This window comes from Alligator sinensis, unplaced genomic scaffold (assembly GCF_000455745.1).
Source record: "Alligator sinensis unplaced genomic scaffold, ASM45574v1 scaffold681_1, whole genome shotgun sequence".
Classification (NCBI taxonomy): Eukaryota; Metazoa; Chordata; order Crocodylia; family Alligatoridae; genus Alligator; species Alligator sinensis.
In genome coordinates, this window is record NW_005842315.1 from 551,220 (window position 1) to 567,810 (window position 16,591).

The 16,591-nt window shown below is 46.3% G+C and overlaps 1 protein-coding gene across 1 annotated transcript in view; it reads right to left on the reverse strand.

Annotated features, from left to right (window-relative positions):
* Positions 1-7,507: 7,507 nt before the first annotated feature.
* ANXA13 (annexin A13) overlaps positions 7,508-16,591 on the reverse strand; it is a 35,142-nt gene continuing 26,058 nt past the window's right edge. The window contains exons 6-12 of the mRNA XM_006028469.3: positions 16,107-16,140; positions 15,937-16,016; positions 13,329-13,397; positions 13,053-13,154; positions 10,789-10,864; positions 9,232-9,344; positions 7,508-7,831 (exon numbers count right to left, since the gene is read on the reverse strand). Of these exons, the coding sequence (XP_006028531.1) occupies positions 7,712-7,831; positions 9,232-9,344; positions 10,789-10,864; positions 13,053-13,154; positions 13,329-13,397; positions 15,937-16,016; positions 16,107-16,140 (594 nt within the window). The 3' untranslated portion in view covers positions 7,508-7,711. The remainder of the gene's footprint in view (positions 7,832-9,231; positions 9,345-10,788; positions 10,865-13,052; positions 13,155-13,328; positions 13,398-15,936; positions 16,017-16,106; positions 16,141-16,591) is intronic.

Sequence of the window (16,591 nt, forward strand, 5' to 3'; positions counted from 1 at the left end):
TTTAATGATCTGCTCAGGTCCCTTCCGACCCTACCTACTATGAAACTATGCAATGTCTGTCCCAGACTCCATCCTGGTTAAACCAGAGTCCACCAGCATCCCAACATACTCTCTGGACTGGGCTCTCTGCTCCAGCCAAGCAGGGCTGGCCCCACCCCACCCCACCCTAGCCAGCATTGGCGATGCATAGGGGGTGCATGCGGGTATACGTGCACCCCCTGAGATTGGTGGTGCACCCCCTGCAAAAAGCACCGCTGATGCTCACCACCCTCCCACTTCGCTGCTGACACTGCCAGCAGCATCTGCTGGCGGTTCCTGTTCGCCACCGCCGACCGCTGGTCATTGCTTGCCCCCCCCCATCAACACCACCATGGCTGCCTGTGGGCGGTCCCCACTTGCCACCACTGTGCCACCGCCACCGCTGCCTGTGGGTGGTCGCCATGCCCCCCAAGCCTCTGGGGGCATTCGGCGTTCATGCCAGCTGGAGCAGAGACAGGCAGGGGCAGGCAGGGGGGGAAGTCTGGCCAGACAGGGGTTAATTCCCCCCTCCCTGTCCCACTGGGTGGAAGTCTGGCCAGAGAGGGTTTAATTCCCCCCTCCCTGTCCCACTGGCAGGGACCCAAACTTTTTTTGAATGTCTGTCCCTAGCCCAGGACTTTGTGATGAGACCTTTCTATTTTAAGGAAAGGTGTGGGGAAGTCCTGGTATCCTACCTGTTAAGGTGTGGGACTGAGCATGGGAGATGTTGATTGGACTGAGTTCACCACATAAGGAAAAACTGTTAAGCGGGTTTAAGACAGCTCTTGGACATACCTCTCCTGCTTTAGAGCGGACTTTTCTACCTGGAGCTCATTCCAGCAGAACTCTGTGCCCAGACAGTTTCTTATTGCAGTGCTTCATGTTACTCAGCAGGCCATCAGAGATCAGATGTTGCAGCTGTATAGCACCTTTTGTGCAAAGGCTTCTGTTATCTTTAAAAACCTTAGTCAGTTAAGCTTCCTGGAGGAACGTGAAGGTTGCAGATGGGGAAACTGAAGTGAAGCAGCTTGTGGAAGATCACACAAGAAGTCAGCGTCAGACACGGAAATATAACCCAGGTGTCCTGATTTGCAGTGTTTTGCTGTTGCTGCTCAACAATTTCCCCTTTGTTTGGGGTGGCATTGTATCCACCGTTGGTTCATAAGTACCAGGACAAGGTCAGACTAGCCTGTTCATTATTAAGAAAAACAAGAGTCTTTTACATGACCTGATGTTAAAGCCAAAAGCAGAACTGGTCAGAAGGTCCTTATATTTGCTGCAATCTCGAAAAGGCAGAGCCAAGTCAAAATCACCACACTGTTATGGTAACCACAGTTCGGCATCACCATTTGCAATTCCCGATCTCCCAGAATTATTTTCATGCAGGCAAAATACGCTGCTCCAGGTATTATAAACCTCTGTTAAGCTATGTACTTCATGTTAATGACTGTCCCCCAGGTGGTATTCTCCTGCTGAGTATCCAGCATAAAAACATGCTAAATTAACTGGAGGTTAGGCAGTGCCCCAAATTCACAGCCCTGTGTGGGGACAGTGCAGGGCCATACCCACAATCACAAAGGGAGATGGAGCTCCCTGGACTTCAGGGACTGGGCTGGGAAACCTCTTCAAAGGGTACAGCACGCTGTATCTCTTCCCTGCAGCCAGCCACATCTGGTGGTTGTTATGTAGCGGGGTGGATGGAAGGACAGTTTTTCCACCTTGTCTCCTCAGTGGCTCCTTCAAGCAAGCTGCTCGTAGGGAGACCCCATTGTTAACCTCCCTTGCAACTGCACGATCCCTGAGACTGCAATGAGGGCCGTTCAAAATGTGCTGGGGTCGGGAGCAGTATTCCTTCCTGCTATCTTGCCCCACAGCCTTGGGGGCTGGCCATGATTTTGTCCTAAATATTTACAAACCAAAATGAAAGGTTCTCTTCCCTCTTCCTGAGAACATGAAATACCCAAACAAGATGCTGTGTGTGCCTGCGCTTGCACTGTGGTTCTTTTTGCTGATTGATTTGGCTTTCTCGCTCTCTGCTCTGGCACTAGCTCTTTGGGGTTTGTTTGTTTGCTTAGTTTTTCTGGCCTTTCCTCACAATAGCTGGGGATTAATATTTTTAACCCCTAAAGAAGTCAACACTGATATTGGACTCCTTGCGGACCCAGCTTGCATTTGCATTTTACGGACTTTGGGGTAGATGGGATATTCTGTCACATCTGGATGCTGGTATGTTTGAAATCCATCTCTGAGTCCAGTGTTGAGGTTTGTGCTCAGCCAATTCCTACTTAAGCAAGCTCCCGTTGACTGCAGCATCTGGCCCATATATTTGAAGTTGCCTCTTCCTCTGTTAAGGATGCAGAGCTAAAGCTCCAGAAGTATTAGTTCAATCCCAGGTCTGGGTTCATGCCTAACACCACTCACAGTTGATCTAGCTGTAAATGGGAATCTGGTCATTTGGGCTGGGCTCAAAGGCATCCAGATATGATGCCAGCCAGGTCACTCTCTTGTGTGCCATTGGCTACAGAAACAGGTGTACCAAATCCACACAAGCCAAATGGATTGTTAAGGGTTGGGGAAGTACTTTTATTTGATTCATCTGTCAGATTGGTACCTATGGATATTTCCTCTCAAAATGTTTCTACTAAATCTGGCTGTGACTCTGGTGAAGGGACAGTCCTGCTGCTTGACTTTGATTACCTCTTCCTTTGTGTGAAGGGAGGCTACAGTTTCAAACACAGCCTCCCACCGGTTTGATATGGGTCTTAGCCAGGTTATTGCTGTCAAGTTTGCTCGACTTAAACCACAGCCTGAGCTTGAAAGGCCACAGAGCTGGGCATGTGACAGAAACAGCAGCAAGTATTGGATTGGATTTCCCTTTCAAGTATATTTAGAAATAATTTTTCCTGGAGCAGTCCATAATTATTAACTTCTATCTATGTACAGCATATACATGCAGTATCTTGAGATGTATACATGAGCTACTATGTCATGTATTTGTTCACGTAACACCTTTATGAGGTAAGGTAGTATTATTATCTGAGACACTAACTTATCCCCAAGAAGTCTATGACAGAAGCGGGAACTGAACCCAGATCCCTCAAGTGAGCAAGTGCCCTAACCACTGGGCCGTTGTAACCAAACCTGTTCAACAATCTTTGTTCATAAGTTTACATGTGCAGAACCTAGAGGTATCAGTGTAATGCATCCTTTTGTGCAGGAATAATAGCCTCTCTTTTGTGACTGAGCTGCTGACGGAGATGAAGCAATATCTGTTACCATTCACTGAGGAATGGGACTGAAAAAAAGATGTAAAACAGTACGTTAACAGAGATGTGCACAGAGAAGATTGGCGACACCAGATACCTTTTCAAACCATTTGCCGATCCCATTTCAAAGCAGGTGAAACAGAATAAAGAGTGAGAAAAAGTTAATGCCTGCTGGCCCCATTTGCTATTGTTTGAGCTGCATTAATGCCTACCAGCCCCAAGACATTGTATAGTAACAGAGAGTGCCTGCCCCAAAGAATTTACAATAAACGGACAAGATAATGGGTCTGAGGCAAGAAGTACTATCTCACATTATAATTTCACTAACAATTGGAGGAAGTAATAAGCAGCAAGTTATGAGATGACATTATGAGTCAAATACTGCCCTGTGTTGGCCTGTATGGGAAGAGGGTAAGGAGGGGATCAGGGGGTTTGTGGGCACCCACTTGTTAGCTGGCCAGGATTATGGCCCAATCCTTCAGCTCTAGATAGGGGGACTGGCCAAGTTGTTAAACACTGCAGACTGGACCTCCTGGGATTTTGGGCTATGTTTCAGGATCGTTAGAGGCCATGGATCTTCATGAGTTGATGTGAGACACTGAAATCACTGGAAGATATCTTGGGTGAATACAATTCAGTATGAATCTACGCAAGTGGAGACAGTCACATATGAGAGTGGGATGGAACGCTTCATATTACTTCAAAGGGAGCCGTACAGTATTGGGGGATATTCCAAAGGCACTGGAACACAATACACATTTTATTCATTCCAGCAGTATAGCTCCTTGGTTGCCTAACAAATTGTTCTGACCCCGCTGCTGCTTTCCCTCAAACACAAATCTTGCTGAATTCCACCCATCTCCCCTTGTACCTAGCAAATTTGCATTTTACCTGTTCTGCTGATCCTCTTCTGCTGAAACTCTATCCACCTGATCTCTCTCATTGCCCTCTTGCTGCTACATTATGCATCTTCTGTTTAGCTGATTAGCAAGCGCGGCTCCACACAGCAGCTCAAATCTTCAGCTGTTTCTTGCATTTGCGCACAACACAGAACCTGGCTTTTCCTCAGTTGGAATCAACAGATCCAGAGTCTGGACCTGACTTTTGTTCTGAATTTTGCAGGCTACCTAGTGGGTCTGAGCTGAATAACTCAGCAATTTGTTTTTGGATCTGAATCACTAGTCTCCAAGTTCAGGAGAGTTAGGGCTATGGCTTCTGACCTATTATGGAGGAAGGGAGCCAGATTTTTCTCTGCAAGGTGACTCCACAAGCTTCATTGCCACCCCTCTGCTTATATAACTCAGGGAAGAGTTTGGCCCAAGAAGTTTGGACCTGATTTTTGACTGCTAGGTGTTGGTTCAGGCCAATCACTAGTTAGGAGGTGAGAGGTAGAAAGAGAAGCTGGAAATTTGGGATGCTTGAAAATAAACACTTACACTTCATATTTAGGAACTTAAAGAAGAGGCTTGATTTTTAAGAAGTGCTAAGGATCTGCAGATCCCATTGAGAGGTAATTTAGGCACCCAAATCTGAATATTTTAGAATTGCTATTTAATCCTTACCTCACCCCAGCTTCTTTATGCCCATATGGAAACTTGCTATACTTATCCCAAAACTGCATCATCCACATACTGGTATCTACCTGAACTTTCCTGGATTGGATGTACAATATGACCTCTAAATGATAAAAGATCCCTGGGAACATCAGACACCTGAGTAATTATTTATGAATCTGTCTAAGGTCTCTGATTACAACAGGACTATCAAAGCAGCAAGTATTAGGAACACTGCTGTACTCTTTCTGGATTCAATGAGTTTAAACGTCATTGCCAACGTCAAATATAGAAGTACATGGTTGACTTCAAATTAGGGAGCTAGTTCAGAGCCTGTTGAAAGTCTATTGAAAAACTGACAAAATATTACCACATTCACTCAAATCCAAGACAACGTTGAATTTAAGACCACCCCCCAGTAATTAGATTCTACACATGGAAAAATTATCCATTGGTTACAGTTTTCTATGTATAGAATCTAATTATTGGAGGGTCTTCTTAAATTTGCCCCTCCCCTTTGCTGTGGCAGAGAAAGCAGCGGTGGAGGTGAGGCAGGCAGCCAGACCCCCACCCCTTGCCCTTATTGCCTGCCGTCCTGTGCCTGTTCCTGCCTCCCTCCATCTGTCCACTCTGCCACCTGCCCCCACACCACTTACCTTCTGCTCTGGCCCTGGCCCCAGCCTTGGCCTTGCCTACAGGCCCACCTGGCCACGTAGAAGCAGCAGCAGCAGCTCCAGGCTGGGCAGGTCAGGTCAGGTCAGGAGCAGGTCTGGAGTCAGAGCCAAAGGTGAAGGTGAAGCACTGTAGCTGTGTGGGGCGGATAGGAGGGTGGGGGGTGGAGAGTGCCTAGGCTGTGCAGTCTCCTCTGTTCTCCCCCAAGCCACACACCCAGGTCTACCCTCTACTCTCTGTGCCTCCCCTCACTGCATGGTCTCCCCGGTCCTCCCCTTCACTGTGCAGTCTCCCTTGCACTCCCCTTGGTGTGTGCCCCCATCTCTGCAGGAAAAAACCAACCTGGCATAGTGCAGGTGGTGGTGGCTTGGCCCCGACTTCGGCCCTGGGCCTGGAGTTGGGGTGGCAGCAGCTGTCTGCTGCAACCGCTATTGAATCCAAGATGAGGCTCTCCCCCATCTTGACTGGGGGAGGGCACTCATCTTGGATTTGAATAAATACAGTAACTCTGTTAAATAATCATAGGATTATTTAACAGATTATTTAACCTTCTGGGTCTGGTGTGCTATACTCTCCTCCATCTGTCCAAGGAGTCCTCCATACCTGAGCTCATCCCAGCCTCAGATACTAAGGCTCAGTGCTGTGACCTTGATATAAATAGGAAGAGAGAGAAAGGGGGGTCAAGATCCTCAAAGTTTTCCATTTCAGTGACTAGATTTCTAGATATCTATTGAGATATCTGGGTCAGACAGGTTTCGTTCAACTTGCTTCAGAATTTAGTACATTGTGATAAAAAGTTGCACCCCACACAAACAAAATGCTCTAAGCTCATCTCTGAATCAGCCACTCATGTTCCTTGTCTCCCCAGCCTTTCCTCCCTACTTGTTCTTTATTATTCTCTGCTCTCTTACCTCTAATCTGCATCCTCTGTTTAACACAAATCCTGCACTGTGGATGCTTCCACCCGCTAGGTAGGAAGGTGCCGCCAGGAGTTTGTGGGGAGCACACCCATTTCTCTGTAGTACAGTAAATCTCCCCTGTGCCAGCCAGCCCCACCTCATGAGCAATGCAGAAGCAGGATAGGATCCTCCACCCATCTTCTCCCACCCACTCCATTGTGCTGTTCTTGTCCAGGGGGTCTGGCTCCCTGCCTCTCTGCATGCACTCCTGGGGGGAGGGCAGACCTGTGCCCCCCCCGATCTGTGCCTGGGGCAGGTGTGGGCTGTCTGTTGTGGGCTCGGGCTCCCTGCCCTGCTGCCCTCCCTTGTGGGCTAGCTGGTGTGACCCAGCACTGCAGGGCACAGTGGAGTCACGTGGGGAAGCTCATTGCTGCTGTGACTCCATGCTGCCCTGGCAAGCCATCCCCTACACATGAGGGCTGGGGGGACTGTGGGGGGAGTGAGGGGCACACGCAGGGCCAGGGGGCTGTGGTGTTGGGGGGGGAGCGAGGGGCACGAGCAGGGCCAGGGGGCTGGGCGGGTGGGAGTGAAGTGCCTTTTACCTTAATAATGGATTTTGGGGGTTTTATCAGAGAATTTGCATTTTTTTATCAGGGAAAACCAGGATCCCTGCTTATGACATAGGACGGGGTGGCCAACCTGTGGTACACATGCGACAAGTGGCATGGGCAGCATCTGCAGGCAGCAGACCAGGGAGGTGACAGGCAGCTCAACAGCAGGCAGGGTCTGCCTATTTGCAGAAAGCTGAGCAGCAAATTGGGCAGAGAGCACAGGGCAGGAAGCAGAAAGCAGAGCAGCTGATTGGCCAGAGGAAGGGGATTGGAGTGGTACTCAGGGAAGAAGTGGGGCTAATTTGTGCTACAGCTGCCAGAAAGGTTGACTCCTGCTGACATAGGACATAAAGCAGAGGGAGATAAGGAATGGTCTTCAGAACTCTATAGAGATATCAAGGGGACTGACGGCAAGATGGCTGAAGCCCCTTCTCATATTGCAAATAGAAAGAGGCCAAATTAGGTTTAGTTTTATAAAAGTTCTTTATTGCTTGAGGACATTTGTTGTGATAGGCTTAACGTAAACCTCATGTCAAGCTAGCGCAATCATTACTTGGCCACATGTTCCTTAGCTGTAAAGAAAATAAACTGGATTGTTTTTTTTATTGCTAGTGCCCCATTTGTTTTGGACACTGCTTTTGAAGCTAGTTCAAAAGGCGGTTTCTTGTCTCTCTCTCTTTCTGGGAGCAGCACTAGTGTAGCAGTGCCACCAGCAGCTTTCTGAGGTCCCCAGAGGTATCTGATTGGATGGCCTGAGCTAAAGAGCTGTTGTACAGTTGCTTGAATTTCTCCTTTATTGTTGGAAGGTCAATCTGATGAGAGACAGAAATAATCTTTAGAGGAGTGGATCTCTTTTGCTTAATACACTAGCACTTCCAAGAAGAGCCTATAGTGCCTGATCTGAAGACCATTGCAATCAATGGAAAAACTCTCTTTGTTTTTAAATAGATATAGATCACAGCCCGGCTGGGGAGGAGGTGAGGCAGGGATGGGCAATTATTTTGGGCGGAGGGTCGCTTACTTAGTTTTGACAAGTCATCGAGGGCCGCGTGACAGGCAGTCAGGGGCAAATAAATATTAATTTGCTAAATTTTTAGGGGCCCCATGGGCTGGATAGAATGGCCTGGCGGGCCACATCCGGCCCGCGGGCTGCGTTTTGCCCACCCCTGAGGTAAGGTCTAAACCTCTGAGCACTTTTAGCTCCCACTTGCTATTTGGCCTTGTGGTATGTTTCCACACCACCAAGCAGAGAGCTGGCAGTGGTGTGTGCTAACTTGCATCCCCAAAGCAGTATAGTCATGTTAGCACATTTCCAATGAAATCTCCACAGAAATAGGGTGCGTCATGCTAACTGGGCTATGCTGCTTCCAGCACCATGCAGATGTACCCTTGCTACCAGGAGTAGAATTTTAAAAAGTCAATAATATCCCAGTAATAAACAGCTTTCTTTTTGCAAAGTGCAGAGCACCAGATGGTATGTACTACCCTATGAAAAAAGTGTCAGTGATATGGGCCCTGTTTGTACTACTGGGGCTCTCAAAAATTTCATGATTGGATCACATCTTCATAGAGAGATTGTCTTGGACTAACATCAACCCTCTTGCTTAGGTCACATGGATATCTCCTCCCTTCCCATTCCCAGCCAAGGAGACCACCACTTCTTCTATTCATGACCAAACATCTCTGTGGCAACAATAGCCATTGCTTACATAGATGAGACATGGAGGCAGAGTTTATAGATCTGAACTGCCTTGAGTATGTTTTGAGCTTTTTGAAGAGACTCAGCCATACTGTCTCCTTTGATTCCTAATCACCCCTCCTCCCCTGCCCTCATCCGTTCTGTGTCTGTCAACGGGGACAGACAACACCATATGACTCCTTGGCAATTCCCAGTTTGGGAATTGCTGCCTTGTTTTTAGTTAACAAGGATTTTATTTTTTGACTCATCTCCCAGAGGAGCAATGGTGGCCATTGCTCATGTGCTTTTTTATTAATTTCTTTTAAAAATGTAAACAGATTCAGTGTCAAAGCTCTACTCGGTGATATGGATGTAAAACCAGACTGTGACTGCTGAAGTCAATACAGCTGCATAGGATTTAAACTGCAAAACAGACTGACTGAGAGAGGAATGTGGCCCAGCTATTTCTATTTCTCTAAGTTTACAATTATCCACTGGAAGATTTGGGAGTTTTCAAATCCTAGAGTTTCTTACCTCAGCCCTAGTCACGAGGATGCGAATCAAAGTCTCCTCATCAGTTCCAGTTCCTTTCATTGACTCATGTAGACGTGTAGCAAAGTAGCCTTGGCAATCTTTGGCACATCTCACTAAAGAGGGAGAGCAGTAGGGAGTTTTAGCATTTCATGTTTCACATTCCTTATAGGAGGAAGAAAGTAACAGGTTTGTTAAGGAAACCTAGAAATCCTCCCTGTTTGTATCCACTTAGATCATGGATGTCAAATTCACCTGGGGCCTTGGGCCAGGTCAAGACCACGGGGCTCCTTGTGGGCCAGATCCAACCCAGGGCATGTGGGCTGCTGCAGTGGCGGCAATAGCTGTGTGGAGTCTGGTGGGAGTGCAGGGTGTGGTGGTGGCAGGGGCAGAGGAAGGGGAAGGGCCAGTGCCGGGTCGGGTGGAGGCAGCGGTGGGCAGTGCAGGGTCCAGTGGTAGCTGGGGGCAGCTCAGGGTCCATCAGGGGTGGGGTGGGGGCAGTTGCAGGTCTGGTGCTAGTGGGAGCATAGGGTCCAGTGGCAGTGGAGGTTGTAGGAGCATGGGGTCTGGTGGCATGGAGCCAAGCTTGCTGTCAATGGCCATGCCCACCAGGGCCAAGGATCCCAACTTTCAGTGCTCTCTGGTAGACCAGTGGCCCAGATATTTGGCCCAGGGAGCCTCTCTATGGCCCATGGGCCATGTTTAACACTCCTGCCTTAGAAAAGTACTTGGAGGGACTGTGAAGATGAAAGCTGTAAACAGACATCTCATTAAAAGCAGTCTTGATTATTCCAAGTTAAAACCTGAGGATAAGCATAGTCCTTTCCACATGAACCCTTTCAAGATGCATAGCTGCTCTGCGGGCAGGGGGAGCACAGGTTGACAGTCTTGTCCCTGGAATGACTGGCAGTTAACCTGAATGAGCTGCTTTTAACTTAGAGGTATACAGCTTTGTCCCAGAAAAAAGTGTTAGTATATTTTATCTTGCACACTTTACAGATACGTAAAGCTGGGCAATGGACTGGTAGGATCCTGGGAGAAAAGGCTTGCAAAAATGTAGTCTGTTTACACTGAAAGGTAATCTTCTGTATAGTGTCTGGGGAAGCACAGGAGCCTAAAAATGAATATATATATTACTCTACTCAGGTAATATGTTGTATGTGGATAAACCATAATGCTAAATAAATCAATGCCAACACAGAAGGGCTGAAAATGCTGATGGTCTGGAGTGAAAACGGAGCCCTGATTTTTATTCACTTGGCTCCTTTGGAATTATTCTTGTTGCCCACCAACTGCTGAGCCAGAGGGCATCTCATCACTTCTCTTTTTTCAGATCCAGGTCTGGAGAGCCCATGTAGGGCCTTAGTGGAGTTTCTTGCTCCCTTTACAACCATGCAGTCCAAGTCAAGTATTGAAAGCCAATTCCTGTGTCCCTCAGAGATTCCAATCTAGTGTTAACTAAACAGATACCACCATGTTTGTATATAGGACCAATGGTAAGGATAAATGAGGATGAAAAGTAGAGGAAAAAAATCTACTGATTTTTTTTTTCTGTCTTACCAAGTGTGAGATAGGCCTTCTCTAGATTTCCAGATGTTTCACTTTGAATGGCTTCTTCAATATCTTTCCCATGCAGCTAAAGAACCAATGAAACAAATTAATCAGGAGAGTTAATGGTTGTGCAGGGTTATCCCACTAGCAAAGAACCAGCACTGAATTTCTGGGCAGATGGCACTTCACATGCCAAAAATATGACTTAGGTCAGAATGGTCCTTTTCACGGCTTTCAGGATACAACTCTCCTTTAATTTTCACAGAAGGGCAAATGGCTCAAGCTTTCTCAGAGGATTGGATCCTTAGCTGGTATACATTTTCATAGCTCCACCACATCAGTGTGCTGATTTTTCACCAGATGGCACAGAATCTCTCATGTACGATGAAATAGTGCTGTTGTCCAATAAGTCTAGCAATGAATCATCCGATAGCTTTCTTCTTGGGGAGACTGACAGCCAAGAGAGATTGTTTGAACTTTCCCTAGCTTTAGCCAAGGATTTAGATGGTTCCCAGACTGTCCAGGTACATTTTGGGCTATGGTGCTTTATCAGGCACAAGAAGTTTTGTAACCTTTGCTCTTTGGGTCCACACAGTTTTGAGTTCTCCTTAGGTTTTGTATCATGCTGTAGGGAGGGCGCTGTCCAAAGGAAGGGGAAGAAGAGCCTAATACCTTAAAATATAAGCCATACTCACTTTTCTGAATTAAAGAAAATATTCTCTTTGCAAAAAAAGGAGATAAGTTCCCCAGGCTCTTCTTTGCTTGTTGGAATCTCAATATTCCCCTGCTCTGCACTATCTACAGATGCTGGAGATGGGCAAAACTTGGTAGTGTTTTTAGGTTTAAATTTTGCAAAAACGGGGGTTGATTTGGATATGGTCTTATTTATCTGAACTCCACCAATAGGCAGCTCAGGATTAGTGTTTGGACACATGGTTGTAGCCTTGGCCCACTGCTATTTCAAATACAGTTGGGCAGGATGTGGATGGGTTGGTTTGGGAAATCTGATCTGTCTGGCTTTTGTTAAAGCCCAAAGCCAGGGTATTTTGGATAGGAGGCTCAATTATCTGAACCCCTGGAGATGGAGCCATCATAGGGAAGGAGTGTCAAATAAATGGTTCGGGGTTTCTTTTTTCTCCATCCACAAACCAAAGTTTGGAGAATATTGTGAATATATTTCCAACTCCTTTTCTTACCAGTGTTTTTTTTCCATCTGCAGAGTCTGTGGTTCTAATTATGTGCTGAACATAGAATAAGTTTAGGGAATAAATACAAGTTCTCTGTCTTATTTATGTTCAGGCCTTCAAACACATTGACACTTCTAATTTTTTTTAGGAATTTAAATCAACAAGACCCTAAATACTCCAAATGATGGAGTACCTACTACTTCCCTAGGGGGACATTTCCCTTGTCTAATGCATCTAATTGATAGGGTGAAAGGCACTCAGTTGTGAATGCTTTGTAAAGATCAATGAATGTTGTCTAGACAAGCCTGAAATTCATTTGGGCCATATAAAACCAATGCTCCTTACAGAGGTCTGATGTTTTGGCTCTGCATTGCAGCAGCAAGAATAGAGCTGCTATGGTCTCAGTGGCAGCTAGCTATAGATGGGATTGACTTGCAAAGTTTAAATCAAAACATTCTCAATATTCAGGGCCATGTGCTGATGGGGGTTTCATTTGCATCCCTCCTCTAATATACATATATTCTGAGAGAAAATGTTTATATTGGTGCACTTTCTTCTACCTAGTCACCCGAAGCAAGCCATCTTACCGATTCCAAACAAGGCTTAAGGAAAAGAGGTCCATTTTCTTATACTGGAGAAGAGCAAGAGCCAGCAGGTGAGAGACCTCTTCTGAACTCTCTTTTATGGAGGCTGAAGGATCAGGATGAGAGGTAGGTTTCCACTTACCAAGGTTTTGCTTCAGATTAGGAGAGACAGAGGGAAAACCACCCCTTTGCTGGTGTCTCTCATGACATTGCTATGAGACTGGGGAAAGGTCACCCTCCTTTTCATTCCCAGAGTTGTGAGAAGGACAGAACAACCTTCAAACTTACTTTCCTAGAGCCTATGAGGCAGGTCACTAAAAGTCAATGGAGCAACATCTGTTACATCAGTTGAGGATGTGGCATATACGCATGTTACTAGATATTTGCAACCAGTGTTTAAAATGACAGATAAAGGCTTGTATGCTCCAAATGTAATTTGTTCCAGCAAGCTACTTCTTGGCTACAAACTCTATAATACATATCAAAGAACAAAAGAGCTTACCTTTTCATAGGCCTGAAAGGTAGCTCTCAGCTGCTTGACATTTCTCTTTGCTAAAATAACATTGAAAGCCAGTTCCTCTGTCCCCCAGCGGCCTTCCCCTGCCTGAAAGATTGAATGGTAGTACTAACATTTGGCAGTATTATTTAAAAATGTATCACTGAACACAACAACTCCAATTCGGTTGTCACCCTAACATTGCCTTGGTGTAATGCCTTAGTAACACCATGGAAAAAGGTGACCTCTGACAGTTGGGTATTTCTCCATTCTTGTACTTACTTCATATAGATTTTTAGCATCTTGCTCAGCGAGCTCTGCATTGATGTCCTGCTCTTCATCTCGGTCAGCCTGTAAAAAGTGAGAGTGTGTTACAAAGAGGAAATGCTGATCCCTGGTAACAGAATAGAGGGTTTTCATTTTTGCTGCTCACAGGCTGATTCATAGCAGTATTTCTGCTGCCATCTACTGACCATTGTACATACCACCTGAATCCCCTTCCATTTACCAGGCTTTCTAGTTCTATTGACTTCAGTGTTTAACATCAATGTAAACCCAGACAGAATCTAGCCCCATAGCTTTTGCTGTACTGGGGAGACATTAATTAGGACCAGTATCTTGTCTCCTACAAAACCAGTGTTAAACCTGTTGCCTCAGGAGCAGGTGTAAAGATCCTATAATTCACTTAGAGTTATGCAGTGTGTAACAGGGAACCAGAAGCTCCTGCTACTTTAAGAGAGAGACTGCAGCAGACATGTCCCCAGGCAGCTGAACATAGGCTAGCTGCAGAAGGGTCGGCAACTAGGGATACATAGGCTGCAAGCGCTTACTGCATGGCTTGCTGCCCAGCAATAAGACACTAGGGCGGAGCAAGGGAAGGCAGCAAAGGAGCACTGTAGCCTAGCTGCAGGAACAGCAGGAAGCTGTGCAGTAACCTGGGAGGATGCACCTGTGGCCCACTGGAGGAACACCTGACTGGGAAAGGAGGACCCCAGGGAATAGAAACACAGGTTCCTGAGGCAGACGGGCAATGCAGCCCCGAGCTCTGTGGGGAGCAGAGCTCCTGCCAGCTCAAGCTGGCAGAGAGCAGAAGCTGCAGCTTGGGTCAGGTACTCCCAGGGGCTAAGGGAGCCAGTTAGTGGGGAGATGGCTTTGGCAGTGTATGGTGACCCAGAAGCAGGGGCTTTGAGTGCTTGTGTTAGAAGTAGTTGTTTGCATTTCTGTTCTGTTTTTAAATTGGAGGATCAAGCTGTGGATGTAGGGGCAGATTGGAGGCCATGTACCAGGGTGCCTGGGACACTTGGGGTTTCAAGCCCTGTAAAGGGGTGAGAAAGAGCGTGAGCAAGACAGCATGCAGGCTAGAGCTGCAAGGGCCAGAGCCTGAGCCCTGCAAGTGAGAGGCAGGGGGAAGGCTAGAACCGAGAGGGCCAGAGCCTGTGCCCCGAGGAAGAAGCACAACAGAGAAGAGACTGAGACTCAGAAGCTGGGCTAGAGCAAGTGGGCCTGGGCTAGAAGTCTGTAGCTCAAGCAAGCAGAGGTTAGGGCCAAAAGGACCGAATCCTACATAGGCTGTGCTGGGATCAAGAGTAATAGCCAGGAGGCGTGTGTGTGGCTATGGGGGAAGCCGAGGTGATTTAATGCCTGAGGGCAAGTCTGATGTGGGACTCAAGCGGAGAAAGAAGCAGACTGAGGGTTACTTTGGGGCCTTGGGGCAGCCTCCCTAAAGGATGAGAATATCCATCAAGGTGTGGCAGGTGAGATGAACAAGGGAGGGTACTCTGAAGGTCCAAGGTGAGGTAGGGACAACTTGGTCACCAGGGGGCACCATGGCCATCCTCGGGGGCTAGAGCCTGCTACAAGTGCTATGTAGTGAAAGCCTCCCAAGTCATCCATCACTCTCTAGAACAGCATTGCTCAACCAGTGGGTCACAACCCAAAAGTGGATTAGAAGAATATATGAAAGGGTTGTGAAAAAACTTTAAAAATGGATCAACAAACATTAAAAATGGATTCTCTTTTAAAGGAAAAAGACATGGGAAACCGTGGCTTTTCATTTGCAGGCTGGCAGAGTTCCAGCCTGCAAGGGCTGCTTGAACCCCTCCTGCCCCACACACTGGGGGCCTAGGGCCTGGGGGCTGGGGCAGCAGGTTGGGAGTAAGGGGCACTGCACTAGGACATAAACCATCCTTGTGCTGGGTGTGAGACCTCCTAGGGACCCTGGAGGAATGTCTGTTACCACTGCTGGTTTAAAGAAAGATTTCCAGTACTTCTGGTAAAGTACTGCCACTGTGGAGTTGGCTGTCCCTCGGTGTCATTAATGTGCCCCTCTACTGTCCCTGGTTATTAGACGTGCATCAGCACTGTTCCCTAACACTTGCATTTTTAGTGTTACCTGAAGCCTGTACTACAATTCTTAGTAAAAATATCAACGCCAAATCTATGACTATTCTTCTGTTTGATCCGTTCCCCTTCCTGTGTACTGCACCTTTCCACATCTAAGTAGCTCTCACAGACACATTAATTCTTTTTTTTTTCTGTGTCATGACTCTAAAATAAATTATAAGCTCATTTAGGCTGGGACTTTTTTACAGTGTTTTAAACACCTGAAATTAGTTCAGCATTCTAGGCATTACAATAACCCAAATGATGATTAATAATGATAAATACAGTATCTTCAATGTATTAGGACTTGTAGATTAACTTTGTATTTTTCCAGTACCCATTTAGTTATGATACTAGATTATGTTTGAAGACCACAGGCTTTGATGTTTTGTGGATTTTAATGTAAGAAACCTATGTACAAACTACATGTTTACATTTTTATAATATATACACTGAAGAAAACATTGTTTTGGGGTTTGGCATGTAATAGAAATAGTGTAACCCATACCTGTAGCACAGAAACCAGTATCGTCCTTAGTGAGCCACTTGTGTCACTTTTAACATCAGACTCTAGGTCCTGCTCAAAGACTATTAAGAAAGAAGCCTGTAAGATTTCATGTATGGATAAAGGCTGATAGATTGTCTTTAAAGAGTATTTTAAACATAAATATCACTTACGCCTTTTGTAAGCCTTCTTTATCGCTTCAATTTGCTGGGATAAGCAAGCAAACAAACAAACAAAAAAGGTCAGTAATATGTCCATATTGCTTGGGGTTTAGGTGCTTCAATGACAAGATTAGAGCCCAGATAAAATAAGGATATTGAATAGGGATCCCATGGTGGGCCAGGCCCTCACTCTCTGATGCAGTTCTGATTTAGAAAATCCCCTAAGAGCATGTTTAAACCTAGCCTTATTCAGGATAGCACTTAAACACCTACTCAGCATTATCCATATGTATAAATCTTTTTGATTTCAGTGGGGTTTATACATATGCTGAATTGCTGTTCTAAGGAGGGTCGTGTTCCTGAACTGGACCTTTCAGCTGCTCCGAATGATGCCTAGGATTCTTATTGTTGCCTTAAGCAGGGGATCCCATCAGCATAAATGCTTCTGTGTATTTTAACGTAGGATGTCTCCATCAGGCAACTCACTCCCACTCTTT